The sequence below is a fragment of the Bison bison genome, unplaced genomic scaffold (assembly GCF_000754665.1).
Source record: "Bison bison bison isolate TAMUID 2011002044 unplaced genomic scaffold, Bison_UMD1.0 scf7180017864254, whole genome shotgun sequence".
Taxonomy (NCBI): Eukaryota; Metazoa; Chordata; class Mammalia; order Artiodactyla; family Bovidae; genus Bison; species Bison bison.
The window spans coordinates 7475330-7497802 of NW_011494826.1; the positions used below are offsets into that span (position 1 = coordinate 7475330).

At 41.0% G+C, this 22473-nt stretch overlaps 2 protein-coding genes across 4 annotated transcripts in view; one reads left to right on the forward strand and one right to left on the reverse strand.

The window, feature by feature from the left end:
• The window catches only part of DLGAP5 (discs, large (Drosophila) homolog-associated protein 5), a 45572-nt gene extending 42712 nt beyond the window's left edge, over positions 1 to 2860 (forward strand). Inside the window, exon 19 of one of the 3 annotated variants that reach the window (XM_010847713.1) lies at positions 2299 to 2860. In XM_010847713.1, coding sequence (XP_010846015.1) covers positions 2299 to 2406 — 108 coding nt within the window. In that variant the 3' untranslated portion in view covers positions 2407 to 2860. Of the gene's footprint in view, positions 1 to 2265 lie in introns of all 3 variants that reach the window. The other 2 variants (XM_010847712.1, XM_010847714.1) reach the window with 2 other exon arrangements.
• Positions 2861 to 4989: 2129 nt separating this feature from the next.
• Positions 4990 to 16367, reverse strand: LGALS3 (lectin, galactoside-binding, soluble, 3). Its single transcript, XM_010847715.1, has 5 exons — positions 15893 to 16367; positions 14021 to 14416; positions 10283 to 10371; positions 6744 to 6909; positions 4990 to 5292 (listed from the first exon to the last, which is right to left on the reverse strand). Exons 1-5 carry the CDS (start codon positions 15908 to 15910, stop codon positions 5137 to 5139), a joined length of 825 nt encoding a protein of 274 aa, XP_010846017.1. The 5' UTR covers positions 15911 to 16367; the 3' UTR covers positions 4990 to 5136.
• Positions 16368 to 22473: the final 6106 nt, after the last annotated feature.

A 22473-nucleotide genomic window follows, 5' to 3' on the forward strand; every position in this document is an offset into this window, starting at 1 on the left:
GTTTATATGCACAGTTTAAAATGTACATCCTGTCACTATTTACTCTGAAGTCGTTTTTTGTTCATTTTTTTCTCAAAATGGGAAAAATTTTTTCATATACTTTATAGTATGCTTTAGTATTAAACTGAAGATTTAATTGTTTTTATGGTTTATGTATCAAATTTGTTGTGACAGATTGGTTGAATACTTGAATATCTAGTATGCTCAGTATTTCTCAGTGATGCAAGAAAAAGATAATGCAAGATTTATACCCTTTTAAAGTGTATAGTTGAGAAGAAAATGTCTATCCTATCTTCAGTCATCAATGCTTATTTTCATTGTAATTCTTTTAGATTGCTATTTTTATGTCCTGTTATTTTATTTGGAAGCCCCCCGACCTTTACTTTTTAGTGACCTCTTGCCTCTAAGTCTACTCCAAACATTTGCCTGTCTGTGAAGCCTTCCTGTAAAAGCTCTCACCTCTCACATGTTTCTCTGTAGACAAAGGCATACAGTACATGCAGTACACACATTTAATCTCTTTTTGAGAGTTTAATATGAATAAACTATTGCATTCGTAAAACATATGATGCTTTCAGGAATCTATTTCCCTTATTAACTGTAAGCTTCTCTTTGGGCAGAGAAACTGATTCCTATTCCCGGATGCTGGCACTGAACAGTAGGACATAAATGGAAGAGTCTCTCTTGCCTACTGAGTGTCTGCAGCGTTGGTTTTCAGCCCTACTCCCGGATATTTTTATTTCAGTGATCTGGTTTTGGATGTTCACCAGGCAATTTATGTAGCCAGGGTCAGCAACTCTGGTTTACAGCCTTACCTTGAAAATTTCCAGGAACAATTGTTAAAATGAGTCAGGGAATGGGCTTTTTTTGCTAATCTTCAATCTCAGAATATAAAAAATTCATTAAGGCAAATGTAGGATAAAACAGCAACAATTTTTGTTAGTCTCACAAAGCCTGACAAATGCTTGGCTTTCTTAAGCCACTAATTCCTTAAGGACCTCTGACTATGTTGACTTTTATTATCTTTCAAAGCTGACTTCTCCATATTCAGCCTCTGGGCTCGCTGCATCTCAGGAGCAGAATGGTTCCTGTGACATGCGCTGTTCATTCTTGGTTTCAGCCTTCTTTACTCAGAGGCTGACACCTCAGTGGACAGGGATTTCAGCATGAGGCCAGTTTATAGAACCCTGATTTAATCTCGTCCCCAGTTCTCAACTCTAAATGATTGGTTCTGATAATATATGATATTATAAATAAGTCTAGAAGTTAATCATAACATTCTGTTTTTGATATATTATTAGTAATATAATTAAAATTGCTTCACAGTTATACATTTTCTTGTTGATAAATCTTAGTATCTTATAACTTAGTCTCCATGTGAGTTATTTTCCATTCCCATAAATATTAGGATTTATATTCTAGGATTTTTTTTAATAGGTATACCTTTAGACTCACATTATTACCAGCTCTGTGCATAATTTAAACCTGAAGTAGGGCTTGAGGGAGAACAAAGAGAAGGATCCTGGCAGGATCACACCAGTAAAAGATCTGTTAATTACAATGATGTGGACTAGGATGTGTGGAATCTGCATAAGTGGCCTCAGTTTTATTCATCCTGCATATGTTACTGAAGTCTGTCACCTTTTAAGGCATGTATTCCTTTTTAAAAATTTTTATTTTTTTTACTTTATTTTTAACTGGAGGATAATTGCTTTCCAATGTTGTGTTGGTTTCTGCCACACAAAAGCATGAATCAGCCATAAGTATACGTATGTCCTTTCCTTCTTGAATCTCCCCCTCACCTCCCACCACATCCCACCCCTCCAGGTTGTCACAGAACACCAGGTTGAGCTCCCTGGGTTATGCAGCAACTTCCCACTAGCGAGCTGTTTTATATATGATAATCTGTGTTTCAGTACTTCTCAATTTGTCCCACCCTCTCCTTCCTCCACTGTATCCAGAAGTCTGTTGTCTATGTCTGCATCTCTGTTCCTGCCTTGCAAATAGGTTCATCAGTACTATTTTTTTAGGTTCCATATATCAGGTATATATTCCTAATATACTTTTCAATTAAAAAAAAAACTATATTTTGAAATTAGATCCATGGGGGGAAGCATAACATTATGTTACTACGAATTTTATCATTGTGTACAAAAAATGTCATTTATATTATTAATTAATCCACTACTAATTTGAAAGATTGAACACTCACTTGGTAAAACTCTTGATACTTACTTTAGTGGCTTCTCTAAATTTCTTCTCTAGCCAGGCCTAAACTACAGTAATACATTCATTCAGGTGGAGAGAAGACATCAAGAACAGACCAGACACATTTCCTTTGGTGGTAACCTGATTTCCTTTTCACCTCTGAGGCCTCTCAGTGGAGAACAACCAGAAGAATTTTAAATTTAAAAATAAATCCAGACATTTTTCTTCATGTTATCAGTGCTATGTTCTTAGAATATTGAAAAGTTGAAGAGTGTTTGTGTTCACTGCTGTTCAAGCCACTTGTAGACTGTTGGCCCTCCTTAGGTGGATGCAGAACCTGTGGATACTGAGGGCCTGCTGTTAAGAGATGTAAGCATCCTTGAATTTTGGTATCTGTGTGTGTGTGAGGAGAGGGGGTGATCCTGGGATCAATCCAGCCACCCGCCTCAGGATTCTGAGGAATGATTGTGTAATATTTTAATATTCAGTGTTCATCAAAGTGTATTTTAGACATGATACTATTTCTCAAGGGGAGTGGGGATATGCTGTATATTAACCAATGCAGAATAAAAATGTACTGTGCCTTGCCTCTCTTGTTTAAAATGTATAAGCTTAAGTTAAGTATACCTACTCAGAGCTTACTAACATTCTTCAGTTTAATTGAAATATAATGTTAAACTTTGACAAATATTTGCATTCTTTTATACTTTATTCTTAATTTGAACTCTTAAATTTGTTGATATTGAACAGCTTGCATATTGCATTTTCAGGGTATGTTGAGTTTCTTTAGATATCAATCAGTATATTTGAAATACTTTCTCCTTTATAAAACTCTTGACTATAGGATTGCAGAAGACAGGGCCATCAGTACAACAGAGCACTAAGATGACTCATAGTAGCGAAAGCTTGCCATCAGACCTGGGGCCAGTTATTTCTGTTTGCAAATGAAGTGAGTGTTGGAGGTATTCACCAAACAAGCAGCAACTTTATGGATAATTCTTTAAGATGAGGGCCTTCCAAACAAGAAAGGAAAAGCACATCCACTTTTGTTAGAGGAAGTTGTGTTGGGCTTGTAGAAAAGACAGTATTATCAAAGTTGGGAGTTTTCTAAGGGTCCAGGGCCATGAACATGTAAAAGAGATGAGTACAGAGCAACCCTAGACTTAGAACATATACAAAGCAATATGTAATATAACAATAAGATAATATTTGCCCTCAAGGATAGAGTCAGTGTGTGCATGCTCAGTTGTGTCTAACTCTTTGCAACCCTGTGGACTGAAGCCTGCCAGGCTCCTCTGTCCATGAGATTTTCCAGGCAAGAATACTGGAGTGGGTTGCCATTGATAAAGTAGATGAGAATAAAACAGTATCAGTCAGTAAACATGATTTTTTTTTAGGTTTAATAAGATGTACTGTTGAATCACTTAGAAAACTTTTGGCTGTTAAGTAACAATGCAGTGAACTCCAATTGGCTTAACAATAAGGAAGTTCATTATTATAATGTTGTCATGGTGATTTCAGGCACTTTACAGTCAACAGCTCAATGATGCATCAAGGTCTAACATCTGTTCACAGTTCATTCTGGCGTCCTTGGTGTCAGCATCTCTAACGCTGGGTCCTTTGGGGTGATAAGATGGCTGCTAGTGGTACTCAGAGCTATGTCCTTCCCTTTAGTTTGGTTAGGCCAACTAATGCCACATCTCCATCTGCATCTCATTTGGGGTTTACTTAATCAGGATTCCCTGTTTTACCTGGGATTATACCTGGGTAAAACCAGGACTGTTAGGTAGCAGGGAATGAGTCAGGTAGGCAGCCATCAATATGCCCTACAACTAGATGGAGTGTCCTTGGGCTACTGGATTCTAGACTTACAAGGTATTAAGAAAACCTTTAAAGACAAAATGAAAGAAAACTGGGTAGAACCAGAGCTTTTCCAAAAATGAAAAAAGAAATGGGATGAAGTGAAAATATGAAGGCCTGTCCCCCTGTTAACAACGCTAAAGGATCATCCCAGCTCAGAGTCCCTGTAGGGTAGACTGAGGCGTGGATGCTCCACTTCTCTCTCTGCCCAGTCGTGTACTTTCTTGTCTTCACAGCTGTTGAGAGAAAGGGCATATACTCCCTCATAAACCTCCTGCATTCTGATCTCTGCAGGAGATCATGGTTGAGAAGATGGTACTGTAGAAACAGCAACAGATCAAATAATATTTTGGTTTTCTATAAAATGAAGTGGTCTGAGCATATCCTAGTTTTGAAATTATATTAATCTTTGACCCTCCTGGTAATGAAGAATGTTAGAAAGGCATGGTTGATAGAGCATTGACAATGGGATTTTCAAATAAAAACCTACTTTTTTCCTTCTACAAATCTGGAGATTTCATAAAACCAAAAGAACCCATAGGAAGATCGATATTGGTATAAATTAATGATTTGAAACCGTGAAGTATAGTTTAGAGAGAGAAAATAGTTACAAGAAGTCCAAAAGGTCATATGTATGTAAACTTTGCTTTTCTTATTTCCTGAATATGTTTCCTTAAGTAAGACAGTAGGAGAATGGTTTTTTTTTTGTAGTATCTATTGGTTTTTACCAAACTCTAGAAGAGAGAGGTTAATTTTGTGGTAGTATTTACTCCTGATTTCTTTCTAAAAATATAGTTTCAAATATTGGAAACTGGGAGACTCTAATGCAGTATTAACATTGCCACATATTTCTTTTTCCTTTAAGTCCATTGTGTATTATCAACAATAAATTGCCCCAATTAAATTACATATAAAGACAAGTAACTCTTAGAATATTTATTAAATCAGTGATTTACAAGAAGGACATTGATCAATAAAGGTAAAATTTTTCACTCAACATGAACCTTTTAAATGTGTAAGGTTTATGTTCAAATTCATTTCTTTAAAAAAGTATCTGCCCATTTAAGATTATATCATAGTGTGCGAAGCACTGGTCAGAGTTATGTCACCAGAAATTCCCAGCGTGCTGATTTCCCCGAAATTTTTCACCCGATGATTGTACTGCAACAAGTGAGCATCATTGACTGCAACCTTGAAATGGTCAGGTTCAACCAGCACTTGTATCTGAAATGGCACATACACAAAACTGTTAGAAATGCCCATTCCTTTTAAAACCAGTCTGGCCTAACCTCAGGGTGTCTAAAATTTCATCTTTCTGATCACTTGTAGAACTAATCAAAGTCAGAAATGCTAACTTTCCAGAAAAAAATAAATTCCAAATTATTCAAAGATTTAAATGGAACAAAATGATAAATTGTTAAAAGGATATATAATTGAAGCCACAGAGGAAAAGATTAATCATTCCTCTACATAAAAACTTAAAGCTTTTGTATGGTCTCAAACACTGAAAGAAAAATTAAAAATAAATGCTAAAGTAGGAATTCTCTGTTTAGAGAAGTGAATGTTATGAAGATGGATAATAACCAGTTTTGGCAAGAGTAAGAGAAACATAATCTACCAGTAGTTAGAGGATGCATTAATTCTAACATCATTTTGGAAGCAGCACTTTGGCAATATCTTCATCTTAATTTTAAACATATATATATTTTGAATAAAATTACTCTTCTAGGAAGCAAAGATGTATTAGGATAGTTATCACAGTATTTTAGTAAAATAAATAAAGCTTTCCAGGTTTTGTCTGTTTGTAATATTTCCATACTCCAAATTTTCATCAGTAGGGTACTGGTTGAATTACTGCATATCTAAACAATGAAGTATTATTAGGTGACAATGTTCTGAGAAGGAAAGATGTCCACCAAATGTAGAATATAGACCCTGTTAGTCCCTGTCCCTGAGGAGCTGATGGTCTAGCTGTTTTATTGCCCACTGTATAGTCAACCCTAACCCAACATTGTGGACCTAATATTTGTTGAAGCCATGCTTAAAAATAAAAAATGTGTTGCTTGTCATAAGAAAACACTGGAAAGATAACTCAAGTTGTAACTTTTGTGAGGATGGGAGAAGGGTAAAGGATGGAGGACTTTTTAGTAAAAAAAAAAAAAAAATCTAAATTTTTCTTTTCATAAACAAGCATGAATTAATTTTAGAGTTTAAAAAATTTAGTTTTGATTGCTATGCTAACCATGCAGTTTTAAGGAATGAAATCTCAGCCCAACTATATCATAAAGACTTTTTAGGGGACTTCCCTGGCAAGTAGTTAAGACTCCTTGCTTCCACTGCAGGGGGAGCAGATTTGCCCCACAGGCCTCACATTACAGCCAAAAAAAGAGAGATTTTCTGCCTTTTAAATTAAAGATGCTATGTTTCTCATTTCCAGAAAATCAGTTTAGGGTTGACTAAACTCAGAGGGCTGGTAACAGGGACAATGGTGAGGTGCCTAAATGGAGTTGAGGAATGTGCCACTATTTCTGAGACCATTCCCCTGGGATGGGGAGCAGATGTACTAGTTAGGTGTCCCAGGACAACTGATGAAAATTAATTTCCAGTGTGTTGTGGTTTAAGCTTGATTCCCCATGAGAAATATACATTATCAACATATAATAGCAATAACTTACTTTGAAAGGTTTACCACTTTCAAATGGGAAAACCATTTGTCTTTCTTCCTTTCCCCAGTTATTATTCAGCTTTGAATTGCAAACAATGACTCTCCTGTTGTCCTCATTGAAGCGTGGGTTAAAGTGGAAGGCGACATCATTCCCTCTCTTGAAATCTAAAGCAAGTCTGTTTTAAGTCAAAAGTCAGAGTTAGTAAAATGATTCGAGTTGTACATTTGTATCAAGTGAAGAACATATACTTTTCTAAAGAGCAAGTCATTTATAAAGTACAGGAAAATTTTCTAAACAGAAAGCAAATAAACCATAGAATGGGTTCAAACTGGAAAGTACACTGGGCCAAGTCCAGTAATTCTACCTCATGTGTGGGATGTGTGTTCCAAGACCCACAGTGGATGGCTGAAACCACGAATAGTATTGAACCAAATTATCTGTCCAACTATACACACATACTTTTTCCTATAAAGTTTAATTTATAAACTAGGTACAGTAAGAGATTAACAACTAATAAAATAGAAAAACTATAGCAATATATTGCAAAAGTCATGGTCTCTCTCTCTCAAAATATTGTATACATTTAATACCTTTCCCATCTGAATTAAACATTTATGCACTGGGGTCATAATTTCTACAGTTTGAGATATGACAAAAAAAAAAGCATGAGTTTCTTTTTCCTTTCTCACAATTTCATGGGCAAAGGATTTGTACTTACTGTAGATCTTAGCAACCTCAGTGTATAATTGTTTCCTTTCCTTATTGAGTACTGACCCCTTTTCACTTCAAGAGAGCCCTTTACAGCTTCTCTTTGGCATATGTGAATTGCCAGCATCACTGCCCTTGCTTTCGGGGCCGTTATGTAAAATAAGGGCCATGTGGACACAGCACTGGGGTACCATGACAATGGATCTGATAACTAATAGACCAGATATGCAGCAGAAAGGGATGGTTTCACAGCCTGGGCAGGATGGGGCTGGACAGCATGAGATTTCACCATGCTGTGTACAATGTTGGCAACTTAAAACTTATGAGTTGTTTGTTTCTGGAATTTTCCATTTAATATTTTCAGACTGTGATTGACCTTGGGTAACTGAGACTGTGGAAAGCAAAACCTCAGATAAGGGGCAGTACTATATTCGACATACTACCACAGTATCCCACGGTAAACAAGACAATACGTGCTGAGTTTTTAGCCTTGTCTTTGGTTATATCCTATTTACCTGTATTTCCCTTTTTACTGTCTCTACATATAAACATGATCAAGGTTTCCTTGCAGAGGTTTGGGGCCACTTTGAGGGCACTTTATACCTGACATTATGGAAATACGGCTACCTCTTTCCTGCCCTGACAGGTTACTTTCAATCCCTGTTAAAAGTAAACCAGTCACATAAAGTGCTATCAAATCCCTGGCTTCCTCATAGTTAACTGGGAAACCTGGTCCTAAAACAGCAAGAATGATATAACATAGTTAATGTTCAGTATCCTGTTGCTGAGTTGTAAAGTCATAATAATAAATGTGTTAAATATTCTGTGATGTGAAGTGGAATTAATGGAAGTGCTGCATAAACTTTCTATCCTGATCTCTCTCCTTGAATGTTAATACAAACACAAGTTCTCTGGCTGTTAAAGCACTACCCTTTGCACACGGTTTCTCAAAAGTGTGCTCCCCAGAGCACTAATATCAGAAGCAGCTGGTTCTGTTAAAAAAGCAGCTCTTGTTTTAAAGCAAGGTCTGCATTCTAGACCTATTAACAATGATCCTTTGGGTGTTTTCATTCACCCAGTAACAGATACATACAACCATCAATGATTAAATTCACAGAAAAAGAACCTATAGTCAAATGGCAATAGAACTTGTATTTGACTTAATATGCAATGCTTGTACTTTCTCAGCAGTGAAAAGGTAATTGTCATCTCTACCACTTCAAGGATTTTTCTTCTTTCATGCGATTCCTCACATAGATTTTGCAGCTCAAAGCAATACATTTCTCAGTTTACTACCGCTGTAATCATTTCAACCAAAATTGGTTTTAACCTACCACAGTCTCTAACCTTTCTAGTGGTGGTGGTGGTGGTTTAGTTCATAAGTCATATCAGACTCTTTGCGACCCCATGGACTGTAGCCTGCCAGGCTCCTCTGTCCATGGGATTTCCCAGGCAAGAATACTGGAGTAGGTAGCCATTTCCTCCTCCAGGAGATCTTCCTGACTCAAGATTAGAATCCGTGTCTCCTGTGTGGCAGGCAGATTCTTTACCACTGAGCCACCTGGGAAGCCCAACCTTTCTAGTGTGATAGTCCTAAGTAAAGCAAAGATGCCATTGTGGTTCTGCTTAACAGCAGCTGCCTCAGGAGAGCCGATATAACCTAATCATGAGTGCTGCCTGCACAGGATCAGGGCTCTGGGTCCTGTGTTATTTTGGGAGGCAAGGTGGATGAGGATACAGGCAGAAGATATATTGAGTATATGTTTTGTAACTTGCTGTGAGACCAGTTTTACTGTGTAGGGAAGTACTGTGCTGAGAGAAGCTGTCTAGGCTGTGTGGAAGGAAGAGCTAGCTTAAGATAGTGACTACCACGTAGAACAAGAGGAGGCTGGCTGGAGGTGGAGTGAACTGGTTGGCTGAATGTAAAATGATCCGATCAGAACCTGTCCACCTCCTGGTAACAGAGGAGGTTGCTCCCGCTGATTCACCAGGATCAGAGTGACAGGTACTCACAGAGGCTGTTTACAGAATTAAATAAACCTGTGTACACAGCTTGGAGAAGGAAATGGCAACCCACTCCAGTGTTCTTGCCTGGAGAATCCCAGGGACAGAGGAGCCTGGTGGGCTGCCGTCTTTGGGGTCACACAGAGTCGGACACGACTAAAGTGATGCAGCAGCAGCAGCAGTGTACACAGCTTGAATTTCTACCTTTTGTGTATCGTCTATAAGACCCAGAAACAGATTAATTAGTGGCTGTAGGAGCTTTAATGGTACCACCAACCTCAAGGACAGACATACTGAACACCTTCAGGATATATGTAAATATAACCAGTGGTGATAACCAGAGTCTGGTGTCCCAAGGCAGCTGTAAATCAGCATGGATTTTCTGAAGTGAACTCAAAATCTTAGCCCCTTCTAGTTCACCTCAACCAAAGCAGTACCAATGGTGAAGACTGATTTATTTTGACCAATTACTTTGTCAAGTTAAAACTTTAACTTGTAAAGTTTTTTCAAACCTTTTAAGTAAATAGTGTCTATTCAGATCACTGGGGTTCCCCACCTTGTCACTTATCACCGGTAGACCAGGCCAATAGTATGAACACGGAAAAGGCAACCAAGCTCACAAATCTGAGAGTGTATCATGACCATCACAGCTACAGGGAGATTGTACCAATATGAGGACAGGAGGTATAATATTTAAGCTCTCAGATCAACTAGGCATCTTTTTCTTTTTGACCCAAGACTTAGCAAGGGATTTGTCCTCTTGGTGAGATTGATTACAGATCACCCTTTATTCCAAAATCAATCAATATGTTAGACTTGCTAATTTTGCTCTTTACCTGTTCGCATTGGGCTTTACTGTACCCAGGATTGTTATCAGCATGCGAGGCCTGATTCCTCCAGGAAAAGGCAGGTCATAAGGCACATTCTGAGAATTAAAAAATGCATATATATCAATAAAGAGTCATGTTCCGGGGGACTTTCCTGGCAGCCCAGTGGTTAAGATGCTGTGCTTTTGCTGCAGGGGGTGTGAGTTCAGCCTAGTTCACCCCAGTCAGTGAACTAAGATCCCACATGCCATGCAGCTACCCAATCTCCACCCCCCTCCACAAAGAGAGTCATGTTTTCTTGAGGGAAGAAAGAAAAAGACATTGCTAGAGTTCAACCACTATTAATATATGTGAATAACATGTAACCCTACTTTAAGCCATCTTTTCAGACTCTCAGGCCACCTTGTCCAGGGCCTGAAGAGCAATGGCTCCCTACACAACTACAACAATCAAGAAAAAGGCCATCAGTTAATTAGTGCCAAAGGCAATACGTTCCCTTCTGGAGACTGTATCACTCATGATAAGGACCATCCTAATCTATAACTCATCCATGGAGCCTGTGTTTTGGAAAGGCTTAAGCTAGACCTTGCAATCATTTCTGTGCCACCCTTAAGATCCTTGTCATATGACATGTTCATCCCGGAGCTCTGCTCCCTGCAGGCAAACACCGTGGCACCTTCCCGGCCTCTGAGGTGCTCTGATGTTTAATTCACACACGCCCCGTGTGGTGCTTTGAAGGTGGCAGGTACTCAATGTTTGTCGAATGGGAACTTTCCAGTTAATACCTTCCCCAGGTCATTCGACAAATATTTACTGACCGTCTATGTTCAAGGTGTTATAAATATTTCCACTGCTCTATCTTGGCTTCTTCTGTTTTTCCTTTAAGGTTGTTTCCCCCTGGGTTCAACCATTGCCCAAGTCTTTTTCTCTCTAGCTCTGATCTGATCTGTTTTAGTCTTGTGCTTCTTCCCATCTGGCTTTGCTACTGGTGCCACAGATCCAACCAGTGTGAACTGCAGTGGTCTCCCCTGCCTCTCCCCGATCTGATCCCCTTCCTGAGTTCCTGGTTTGGGCTGACCCTTGGCTGGCATTCTCCTTGTCCAGCCTTGAAAAGCCAGAGTCGTTTCTTGACTCTTTGTTGTTGGTGTTTAGTCACGGAGTCATGTCTGACTCTTTGACGACCCCATGGACTGTAACCTGTCACGCTCCTCTCTCCATGGGATTTCCTAGGCAAGAAGACTGGAGTAGATTACCATTTCCTTCTCCAGAGGACCTTCCTCACCCAGGGATTGAACCTGTGCCTCCTGAATTGGCAGGTGGATTTTTCACCACTGTTAAAGTGCTGTACTCAATATGTCAGAAAATTTGGAAAAGTAAGCAATGACCACAGGACTGGAAAAGGAACGTTTTCATCCCAATTCCAAAGAAAGGTAATGCCAAAGAATGTTCAAACTACCATACAATTGTACTCTTTTCACATGCTAGCAAGGAAATGCTCAAAATCCTTCAAGCTAGACTTCAACAGTATGTGAACTAAGAACTTCCAGATGTATAAGCTGAATTTAGAAAAGAGGAACAAGAAGTCAAATTGCCAACATCCGTGAATCATAGAAAATGCAAGAGGATTCCAGAAAAATGTCCACTTCTGCTTCATTTGACTACGTGAAAGCCTTTGACTGTGGATCACAACAAATGAAAATCCTTAAAGAGATGGGAATACCAGGCTACCTTACCTGCCTTCTGAGCAATCTGCATTTAGGTCAAGAAGCAACACAATGAACTGGTTCAAAATTGCAAAAGAACTGGTTCAAAATTGCAAGAGGAGTATGTCAACGCTGCATATTGTGACCCTGCTTATTTAACTTCTGTACAGAGTACATCATGTGAAATGCTGGACTGAATGAAGATTGTTAGGCGAAATATCAACAACCTCAGATATACAGATGATACCACTCTAATGGCAGAGAGTGAAGAGGAACTAAAGAGCCTCTTGATAAGGATGAGAGAGGAGAGTGAAAAAGCTGGCTAAAACTCAACAATCAAAAAAACTAAATCATGGCATCTGGTCCCATCACTTCATGGCAAATAGATGAGGAAAAAGTGGGAAACGCAGATTTTATTTTCTTGGACTCCAAAATCACTGCAGACAGTGACTGCAGTCACAAAATCAGAAGACCCTTGCTCTTTGGAAGAAAAGCTATGACAAACCTAGACAGTGTATTAAAAAGCAGAGACATCACTTTGATTCCAAAGGTCTGTATAGTCAAAGCTGTGGTTTTTACAGTAGTCATATACAAATGTAAGAGTTGGACCATAAAGAAAGCTGAGCACCAAAGAATTGATGCTTTTTAATTTTTGGTGCTGGAGAAGACTCTTGAGAGTCCCTTGGACAGCAAGGAGACCAAACCAGTCAATCCTAAAGAAAATCAACCCTGAATATTCATTGGAAGGACTGATGCTGAAGCTGACATTCCAGTACTTTGGCCACCTGATGTGAAGAGCTTACTCATTAGAAAAGACCCTGATGCTGGGAAAGATTGACGGCAGGAGGAGAAGGGGGTGACAAGGGATGAGATGGTTGGATGGCATCAACAACTCAATGAACATGAGTTTGAGAAAACCCCAAGAGATAGGGAAGGACAGGGAAGCCTGGTGTGCTGCAGTCCATGGGGTCACCGAGAATCAGACTCGACTTAGCGACTGAACAAAAACAAGACTTAACCACTAGATTCTGGGGTTCCTGCTCTTTAATCTCTTTCCCACTGCCTCTTCCTTCCAGAATTTCCATATTCCTGTCTCAAGTGACTACCTGTATGTGGTCCAGGTCCTGCACATCACCTCTCATGCGCCTAATGCTGTCTCTCTGCTCTCCTCTAAGCTGACCAGTAAGCAGAGCAAATACTCCCTGTGCCATCACACTCTTGAAAGGGGCTGATCTCACACTGCTATTGAACTCTTTTCTCATAGCTAGACTGCTTCAAGATGTGTCTGGAGCCCCCAGAGTTGGGTTTTATGGTTAGAATTCATTTATTAAAATGAATTTTAATATAAATGAAAATTCAATCCTTAGATCACAAAATTATCTTTAGAAGGTTTTTAAAAACCAGATTACTGTGGTTGCCCCAAATTTCCCCTCTCTGACCATGGGAAGGTTGTATAACCCTGCCCTATTTCCTTATTTGCAAAGTGGCGATAATAACAGTATCTTACAGGGTGCTTATGGAGTTGAATGAGAGCATCCATGTCGAAGCACACAGCTGACACATGTTATATATTCAGTGTTTATCAGTAATAACAGCCATTACTATGATCTTGATTTATATTAAAGCTGCTTTACAGATGCCTTCAAAACACACATTAGCTTCTCTTTAAACTAACAGTACATATACTAAACACCGGAAACTAATTTTTCTATTGGACCAACATACACTGTGCCTGGTCCTTGCAAAATGGCTCTAAGCAGTCAGTTTCAAGCTTCAGGTCTCCTGAAGCCTGATGACACTACCGCTCCAGACAATTACCATTTTCCTTCTTTCTTTTTTTTTTTTAATATTTATTTATTTGGCTGTGCTGGGTCTTAGTTGTGGCATGTGGGATCCAGTTCCCTGATCAGGGGTCGAACACAGGCCCCCTGCACTGGGAGCACGGAGTCTTAGCCACTGGACTGCTAGGGAAGTCCCAGCCGTGTTCTTTATTAACGTGGTCCTGATCACGTTGAAGTTTACTAAATGATTCACTCCATCTTACCAGTGGTCCGGAAGGGATGCCATAGGGACCGGCAGCAGGGTAGGCTCCAGGAGCACTTGGCTGTGCCGGAGGTGGGTAGGCCCCAGGTCCAGGGTAGGCACTCGGTGCAGTTGGCCCAGGATAAGCAGGTGCTGTTGGGCCAGGGTAGGCCCCAGGAGGTCCCTGTCCAGGGTAGGCCCCAGGAGGTCCCTGTCCAGGGTAGGCCCCAGGAGGTCCCTGTCCAGGGTAGGCCCCAGGAGGTCCCTGTCCAGGGTAGGCCCCAGGAGGTCCCTGTCCAGGGTAGGCCCCAGGATAGGCCGCTCCTGGGTAGCCTCCTGCCCCAGCAGGCTGGTTTCCCCATGAACCAGGCCAACCTTGGGGGTTTGGTTTTCCAGACCCAGATAAGGCATCATTAAGCTGGAAAAAGAGACATTAAAAAAATTATAGGATGAAAAACAATCACAACAGAATTTTCAGGAATATGTGATCTAAGAACGAGAGGGATGTGGTGAAGATATGAAATTCATATCAATAAAGTTTTTCCTACCTTTTAGTTTTGAGTTCCTAAGACTAAAATTTGACTATGGTATTATACATGCTTTATCACTTTACTCTTGCCTCCCATCATCTCAGATCATTGAGGGTTGCCTTTTTGTAATTTGCAAAAGTCAGGAGCTAGCCATTCTCTATGTAAAAGCACATACTTTCTAACTGACATGAAAAAAAAAAATCACAAAACTCAGTATACTCTTGGGCTGCAAAACCTGCCACCGAGCTGGTCCTGGTTGCGCTGGCCTTCGCTTTGCAGGATGTCTACTGCACTTTGGGTTCGCCAGGTAAGTTACCACTTGGTGGCATCCAGGCTAGTACCAGAGAGGCTGCCTTGTACACAGGGAGAAGCCTGCGATGTGGAGTCAGAAGGTTTGGTTTAAAATTCAGTGCCATCCATCAAGAAATCCAGTGTTATCCATCAAGAGCTCCAGAATTTCAGAGCCATCATGTCACCTGTTTCGGACTTAGTGTATTTGCTTGTAAAATGGGGATAATGATCTATTTCATATGATGGTTGTGACAAACAAGTGAGGCAGCGTTTGGGACGGCTCTTTACAGACTGCGAGACCGTGCCAGTGTTGGACTGTGTCCTTTCTCTCCAGGAAGAGACTGCTTTCTCCCTGCCTGTTTTATACAGTATTTAGCACACTGCCAGGTGGTACATGGAAGAGGTCCAGTAAAGACTTCTACGTTGACCGAATATGATCTGCCAGGATTGTCTTTGATGCATTGGGAACACAACCCTAGATCTGGTGTTGGGGCAACACAGTGAGGCTGTGAAGGGAGCCCATGTGGCCTGGGGGTGGGAGAGAGAAACAGAGGGCTCTGTGATGATGGAAAGCAAACTGGATTTAGAAAACAAACCTGAGCAGAGCTCGTGGCTCTAGGTGACGTGTCAGTCCATTAGGAAATTTGGGAATACATAAGCATACTAATAGGAATTTGTTTTGGCTGCTTCTTACTCCAGCATTTGGGAAGGGAGAAGGAGTTGAGGGCACTTTAGGATTAAAAAAAGTCTGGTTGCTCAGAATGAACCACACTGCCCTTTGCTCAGCTGGCTTCTCAGCTCCCACCGGCAGAATCCATCAGCTTCTGTCCTAGGCCTTTGGTAAAAGGGTTACTGTTAGTGAGGCCTCTCTCTGCCTGGCTTTCTTCCCAAACCTGTTGCTGCAAAAACAAGACTCCACCTAACAAGCCCTCATTGGATAGATGAGGCCAGAGGAAGCCACGTGGTGGGAGAGTTAAACAGGAAACTTGAGTGGTTAAAAAACAAACAAAAAAACCCTCATCCTGCATGAATGTATATATATTAAGGTAGGAAAACAGACATAAAACACTTACCGAAAAACCGTCTGCCATTTTCCTGAAAGGAGAAAAAAAAAACAGGGGTTATCATTTGATCTTAAAAGATTTCACTGGTTTCTGTATGAAAATCACAAACAGCTCATTGCACAGGTCAAGTACAGGCATTCTCTAAACACAAACAAGTCCATTCTCCAAATATGCCAAAATCAATGGTGGGGAACCACAAAAATGTCTCAAAGGGTGAATGTCTCCACCTGAATCACCAGGCCCTATTTAACTCATAGCTGAACTCTAATCACACTATTTTGTGGCTGAATCCTGGAAGTAACAGGCTATACAGTGCAAGTGGCAGAGCAGGAAGTACAGTACTCTGCCGTTTCCTAGGTAACAAATGTAAACAGTCCTGGTTTGTCTTTGGTTCTCCTTCACCTACCTTCCTGTGCTTTTTTTTTCCACCACCACATAAAAAGTGTTCATCAAATGAATCTTGCCCACCTCTCCTCAGGTTCCCACTAATAGCCCCACACCCTCTTCTGGGTTTTAGAAGGAGGCCATTGGTTCTTCCTCCTAGTGTTTGAAAGACAGTCTCTGCCTTACCCACCCCAGTGCCCAAGACATAGCTGCTACTGCCCACTTATTTCTTCATTTGCACAAATGTGTGCCTGTTCTGCGCCAGGCCATAGGCGGGCTCAGGTCTGGGTTTGAAGATGGAATTGGCTAAGATGTATCATCAAAGGGTCCAGAGGCCAGAAAGGGTCACAAGTAATGGGTGCTGTGAGCCAGAATATGTGCTACAGGAAGTCACAACTGGAAAGAAGACTTCTAACAGGGACAGTGTTGAGCGAAACGTTGAAAGAAAGGTGAGACTGGGGATATGAAGCAATAGCGAAGAAAGGCGAGCACAAGATGTACTGGTTTTTTTTTTTTAAAGGTGTTTGTTATTCCACATGAAAATATGTGGCAGTATAACAAACCAAGGTTTAAAAAAAAATGTCAGACAATTTGGAGGAAAATATTTTGGGGTAGGATGCTACCAAAGAGGGCTGGCCTTGCCCAAAGCTGCCTCAGTGGGTGGCCATGAGTCCATCATTCCTGCTTCTCTGGCTCCTCCCTCAGTGCCAGTTCCCAACAAACAAGATGTTCTACACTTGCTCCCGGAGCTGGTGCTCTGGAGATGAGGAGAGGAGGGCAGCTTGGGACTCCTCAGGCCTGGGTTATTTTCTCCACCCAGAATCACCTGTGCTATGGTCAAAGTTACCTGGATCTTCAATAATCAGAATCTTTTTCCTTAAGTTGTCTACATGTGTGTGCTGAGTCACTTCAGTCATGTCGGACTCTTTGCTACCCTATGGACCATAGCCCACCAGGCTCCTCTGTCCTTAGGATTCTCTAGGCAAGAAAACGAGTGGGTTGCCATGCCCTCCTGCAGGGGATCTTCCTGACCCAGGGATCAAACCCACATCTCTTACATCTCCTGCACTGGCTGGTGGGTTCTTCACCACCAGCACCACCTGGGAAGCCGTAAGGTGCCTACTTGTTGAAGTTATTCAATTATTCTAAGAAATGATCCCTTAAATGGTGGCTACTTGATAGGTCCTAAAAATACAAAATACTAGACTTTTTGGTAAAACAAAAGCAGACAAAAAGTCCTCCTAGAACTTAATGTATGCTTCACTTATACACCAGATATTTTATCTTACTCTGCTGTTACTTATAATACAGTTCAATATTACCTTCTATTAATTTTTTATTTTTGCACATCTCTTTTTAAATCTGGACATTCTCAAACATATTTGGATACACTCAGGTTATCACTGTGCCCATCTTCCAACTTGGAAACTGCAAGTGATCTAATTGGGAAGTCACAGTGACTTTCCCAGGGCTTGTTTCACTGCGTTTAGTATATAATATTCGACTCTTTAACGCAAAAGTTGGTTCTCCTCTATACTTCCTTCCCCAAAAGACTGCCACTGCCTAGAGAAGTGTGCTGCTACCACAGGGGGAACTTAAGAGTTGTTACAGGGACTTCCTTGGCCATCCCGTGGTTAAGGCTTCCGCTTCCAATACAGGGGGAGCAGGTCTGATCCCTGGTTGGGGAACTAAGATCCCACATGCCTGGTGGCCAAAAAAACAAAACATAAAATAATATTGTAACAAATTCAATAAAGATTTTTAAAAGAGTGTAAAGAGTTCTTACAGAAAAGGGAAAGAAAGGACTTTTTTTTTTTTTTTTTTTTGGCTATGCCGTGTGGCATGTGGGATCTTAGTTCCCCAACCAGGGATGGAACCCATACCCCCTGCAGTAGAAGCACAGAGTCTTAACCACTGGACTGCCAGTGAAGTCCTTTGAAAGGATATTTCTTAAGTCAAGAGCTTTGGACGCCAGAAAGAAACAATTTTGGACTTCATAGTAGGCAGAAAGTTTAGTTCTTTTGATTACACAAACTCTTCCATTCCTGAGCAACATAGCAATGCCTTAGCAATAACTTTTTAAGTGTTTTGACTTCTTTTAAATATCCCCATTGTGCTGGAGCTTATCCCTGACCTCAGCATCACTGACATTTCAGGTGGGATACTTCGCAGGGACGGGCTCTTCTATGCATCATGTGCATCCCCGGCTTCAACACACAAGACGACAGCGGCAAACCCCCTCCCCCCACGCCTGCACTGTGATAACCTAGAATGTCTCAAGATGTTTCGAAATAACCCTGGGGAAGCAAGAGGATGGCAAAATTGTGTCTGGTTTGAGAACCACTGGCCTGAGCTAATGAGGATATGTATCCTCAGATAAAAGTACCCATTCAGGTCAATAAAAAACAGAAAGGCAGTTTCAGTTGTTAAAACTAGTTAAAGCTGTACCTCTGGCCTCATAAAGTGTCATTAATATGTGTGCTTAGTTGCTCAGTCATGTCCTACTCTTTGCGACCCCATGGACTGTAGCCCACCAGGCTCTTCTGTCCATGGGGATTCTCCAGGCAAGAATACTGGAGTGGGTCGCCACTCGCTCCTCCAGGGGATCTTCCCAACCCAGGGATCAAACGCAGGTCTCCCACATTACAGGCTGAGCCACCAGGGAAGCCCATCTTATTAATATAAATCCAGTTAAACTTAGATATGTTTAAAGGCTGATCACAACCAGAAACTCATGCGAAGACAGCTAGCCCAAAATGTAACATTTATTCTTTTCCAAGTCTCTGTTCAAACATATTCAGTTTATTTTGGATTGGAGTGGCGTGGGTTGCGGTCTCCCTCTCCAGCGGGTTTTTTGACCCAGGGATTGAACCTGGGTCTCCTGTATTGCAGGCAGATCCTTTACCATCTGAGCCACCTGGGAAGCCCCATTTTCCAACTAGACCGAAACAACTGGAGAAGCCAAGCAGACCCCACTCTGTTTCCACTGTGTTTCAGGTAACACCAAGGGGGACGGTTTGGATTGTGCTCTGACACATGAGAAGCCCATTAGAACAATGACACCCCGTATCTGTGTGATGTTTTCAGTTTATAAAGCACTTTCACACACCTTTCTTATTTTGATTCTGATAATAATCTTATGAGATTGACAGGGAAAAGTTAACATCCTTACTTCAGAGGTGAGGAAACTGAGTCTCAGAGAGTTAACATGGTGGCCCAGAGTCATTCTGTCATTGGCAGGCAGGGACCTGAGTCCAAACGCCCTGACTCCTAAGTCTGACTGATTTTATACTAGTAGCAAACCTCACACTTTGACATTTTAAAGTATAGTCCTTTGGAAGTATTAGTTACTTCATTTAGAAATTAATTCTCTGGCTTACTCATTTGGAACTGCATAAACATGCTGAAATTGTAAACAAAAAAAGAGATCACGTTTTTGTCAGAAACTAGCTGGGTGACTCATGCAGCGTGCAGTGATACTGAATATAAGGATGCCATTCTGCACAGTCACTTTGCTAATTATAACCACATTTAAACTGATAAAGCTTGCTTTCCTAAAAGTTGGGTATGCATTGTTTTGATTATATCAACTCCCAACCATCAGCGCTCTGATGGAAAGGTTTCTAACCAATGTTCTTTTTAAATCAAGGTTAGCAACCTTAGAACGTAGAAGGAGAACCAAAAAACAATTTTAAAAAATCTATTTGGATAAACATCTTCCTACTTGCCTGGAAAATTTCTTTCTTTTTAGATGAGTAGCCTATATAAAGAGACAATCAAATGTTAAAAAGAAAAGGGGGAAAAAAAAACTTCCCACTGTACAGATACTATAGGTATGTGAACTCTGGCATTCCCAGAATCAGAGAATTTTGAAGTCAGATAAGAAACACCACATCAAAGGCAAAAACATTTAAAAAATACTATCTGAATCGTCACATTTGGAAAAACCTACAGGAATTAGTTCAGTATCACTTTGGAACAAGGAATTTAAACATGAGTCAGAATGCAGACCACTTTTAATCTGCTGTTAATTGCAGCTTTGCCCTTTAATAAAGAGTTGCTATCCACTGTACTAAGTTATTCTAGACCCATGTAGCAATTAATTCAGTTGCCTGGATTCCCAGGAGGACTTCTGAAATTTCTGCCCACAAAGGGCCCCAACTTTTATAAAAGCTGTAAAGGAAGTAAATCATAAACTATTTCCTCAGAACCCCAAGCACTGCCCACACTCCTCTCCAAAGAACACAGGAGAGGCGGGCTACTTTCTGGTCTTACTGAAACATGGAACAAGGCTTCAAAAATGCTTATTTGCAAAGCCAAATTCAGAGATGCTAGTTAGGATAAAGGAAACTGGTCCTTTCCTAGGATTTCTTTTTCATCACAGTTCCTCAGCCATAAGGAAGTTAAAGTTACTTTGTACCTCTCAGTTACTGATTTTTTTTTTTTTTTCCCCATATGGAAAAGCTGAATATCAGTCAAGAGAGAACACATGATACTTAGTCAGCGGCAAACTGGAATTACTGCCCTGGCAGGCTTACCACTCAGAATTTAATGAGAAGAATTCATTCAGGCACCAGACACAAAATGTTAACTAGCTGTCCTCAGCAGAAGCCTCTGTCCCAAACTAAGAGGAAAGAGAGGCTAAGTTTTTGATCAGTTACCATGAGTCTCAGGTACAAGAAGTTTACAAGCCAACTGGTATTTTAGGTAACATAAGCACCTCAAATTTTATTATATGAACATAGATCTCTACTAGGGATAACATTTAGAGTCTGACTGAAGAGAGTTCTAGGCAAACAGTATCTAAGTCATAGGTGAGACCAATAACGGCCTTTTGAACTCACTAGCAATAAGTAATGGAGAAGGCAATGGCACCCCACTCCAGTGTTCTTGCCTGGAGAATCCCAGGGACGGGGGAGCCTGGTGGGCTGCGGTCTATGGGGTTGCACAGAGTCAGACATGACTGAAGCGACTTAGCAGCAGCAGCAATAAGTAAAAAGTCTTTTTATAAAGCTCTTCTGTGTATTTGTAGCATAGCAAAATATCATTGACTAAAGACCTGTCAACAGAGCGAGACTAGCCTACTACATTTTAAAAAATGAGCTGGGGTCAATCTATCAAATAGTGCTCCTCCTCTTCTGCTTCTTATGTAACTTGGTGAGGCATCCACCTAATATTTCTAAGCTCAAAACATTCAAGACCCGTCATCAAACTTCTCCCCAGAATATGGAGAGAATGCTGATTTTAAGCAAAAGCCCCCCACATGATTAATTTAGGCAGCTCCAATTTCCCATAGATTAAGGGTGAGGCACAGTCATCAAAGGGATGGATGACACGACTCTAGGGATTCAAAGACAATGTCTAAAAAGGACATTCTTGTGGGACAATGAATTTTATTACTGAACTTTTATGGAAACACAATTTCCTAGCATGAAAGATCAACTTTGTAAACTTGGGGCAAGTGAATCAGAATTTTGGAAGTTGGTGAAAATTTTTTCTCATGCTCTGTGCCAAGTGGTCAATTCTTATTGCCACCGTTTTCTGCAGAACAAAATGAGCCTCTCTTCCATTCCTTTTCCAGAATCCTAGAAACAGACAGGGTCACTGAAGTCAAACCGTCCTCATTGTCCAGCAACCCAACTCCCAGGAGTCACTTTACAAATATTCCAGGTATCTGAAATCAGGATCGCTAAGGGCAGGGCATGAAGCCTAAGGCAAAACCTCAACCCCAGTGTCCCAGAGCTCCTACTCTTCAAAGCGCAGGCATGTTTGTGCTTTGATATGAGCAACTCACAATTTAGAATATATTCTCAAACATGTTTTAAAAGCAACCCCTCCCCACCTCAACTAGGGCTCTGCACACTCGGACCAACATTCAATTCTGCCACACCCCACACGTCCCCAGCACAGGTCTGAGATCGTTAATGCTCAAATCTGGACTGGGATTTGCAAAAACTGAGGGTGTGCGGTCTTTGCCAAGCCAGGCACATGCCCACTCAGCCTTGGGGCAGCACCATTTTCTGCGAGGTCAGCATGCAGAGAGCGGCTGCAGCCCCGGACTGTTGACCTGTAGCAGAACACATCCCCATCCCACAGCCAAGCTAAGAGGCGAGGAACCGCCCACAGAGTGCCGGGGCAGTCTCCACCGCGGACGGAGGCAGGGGCACCTGGTTCCTCCCGCCCAGCTGAAACAGGCAGCTGGGAGG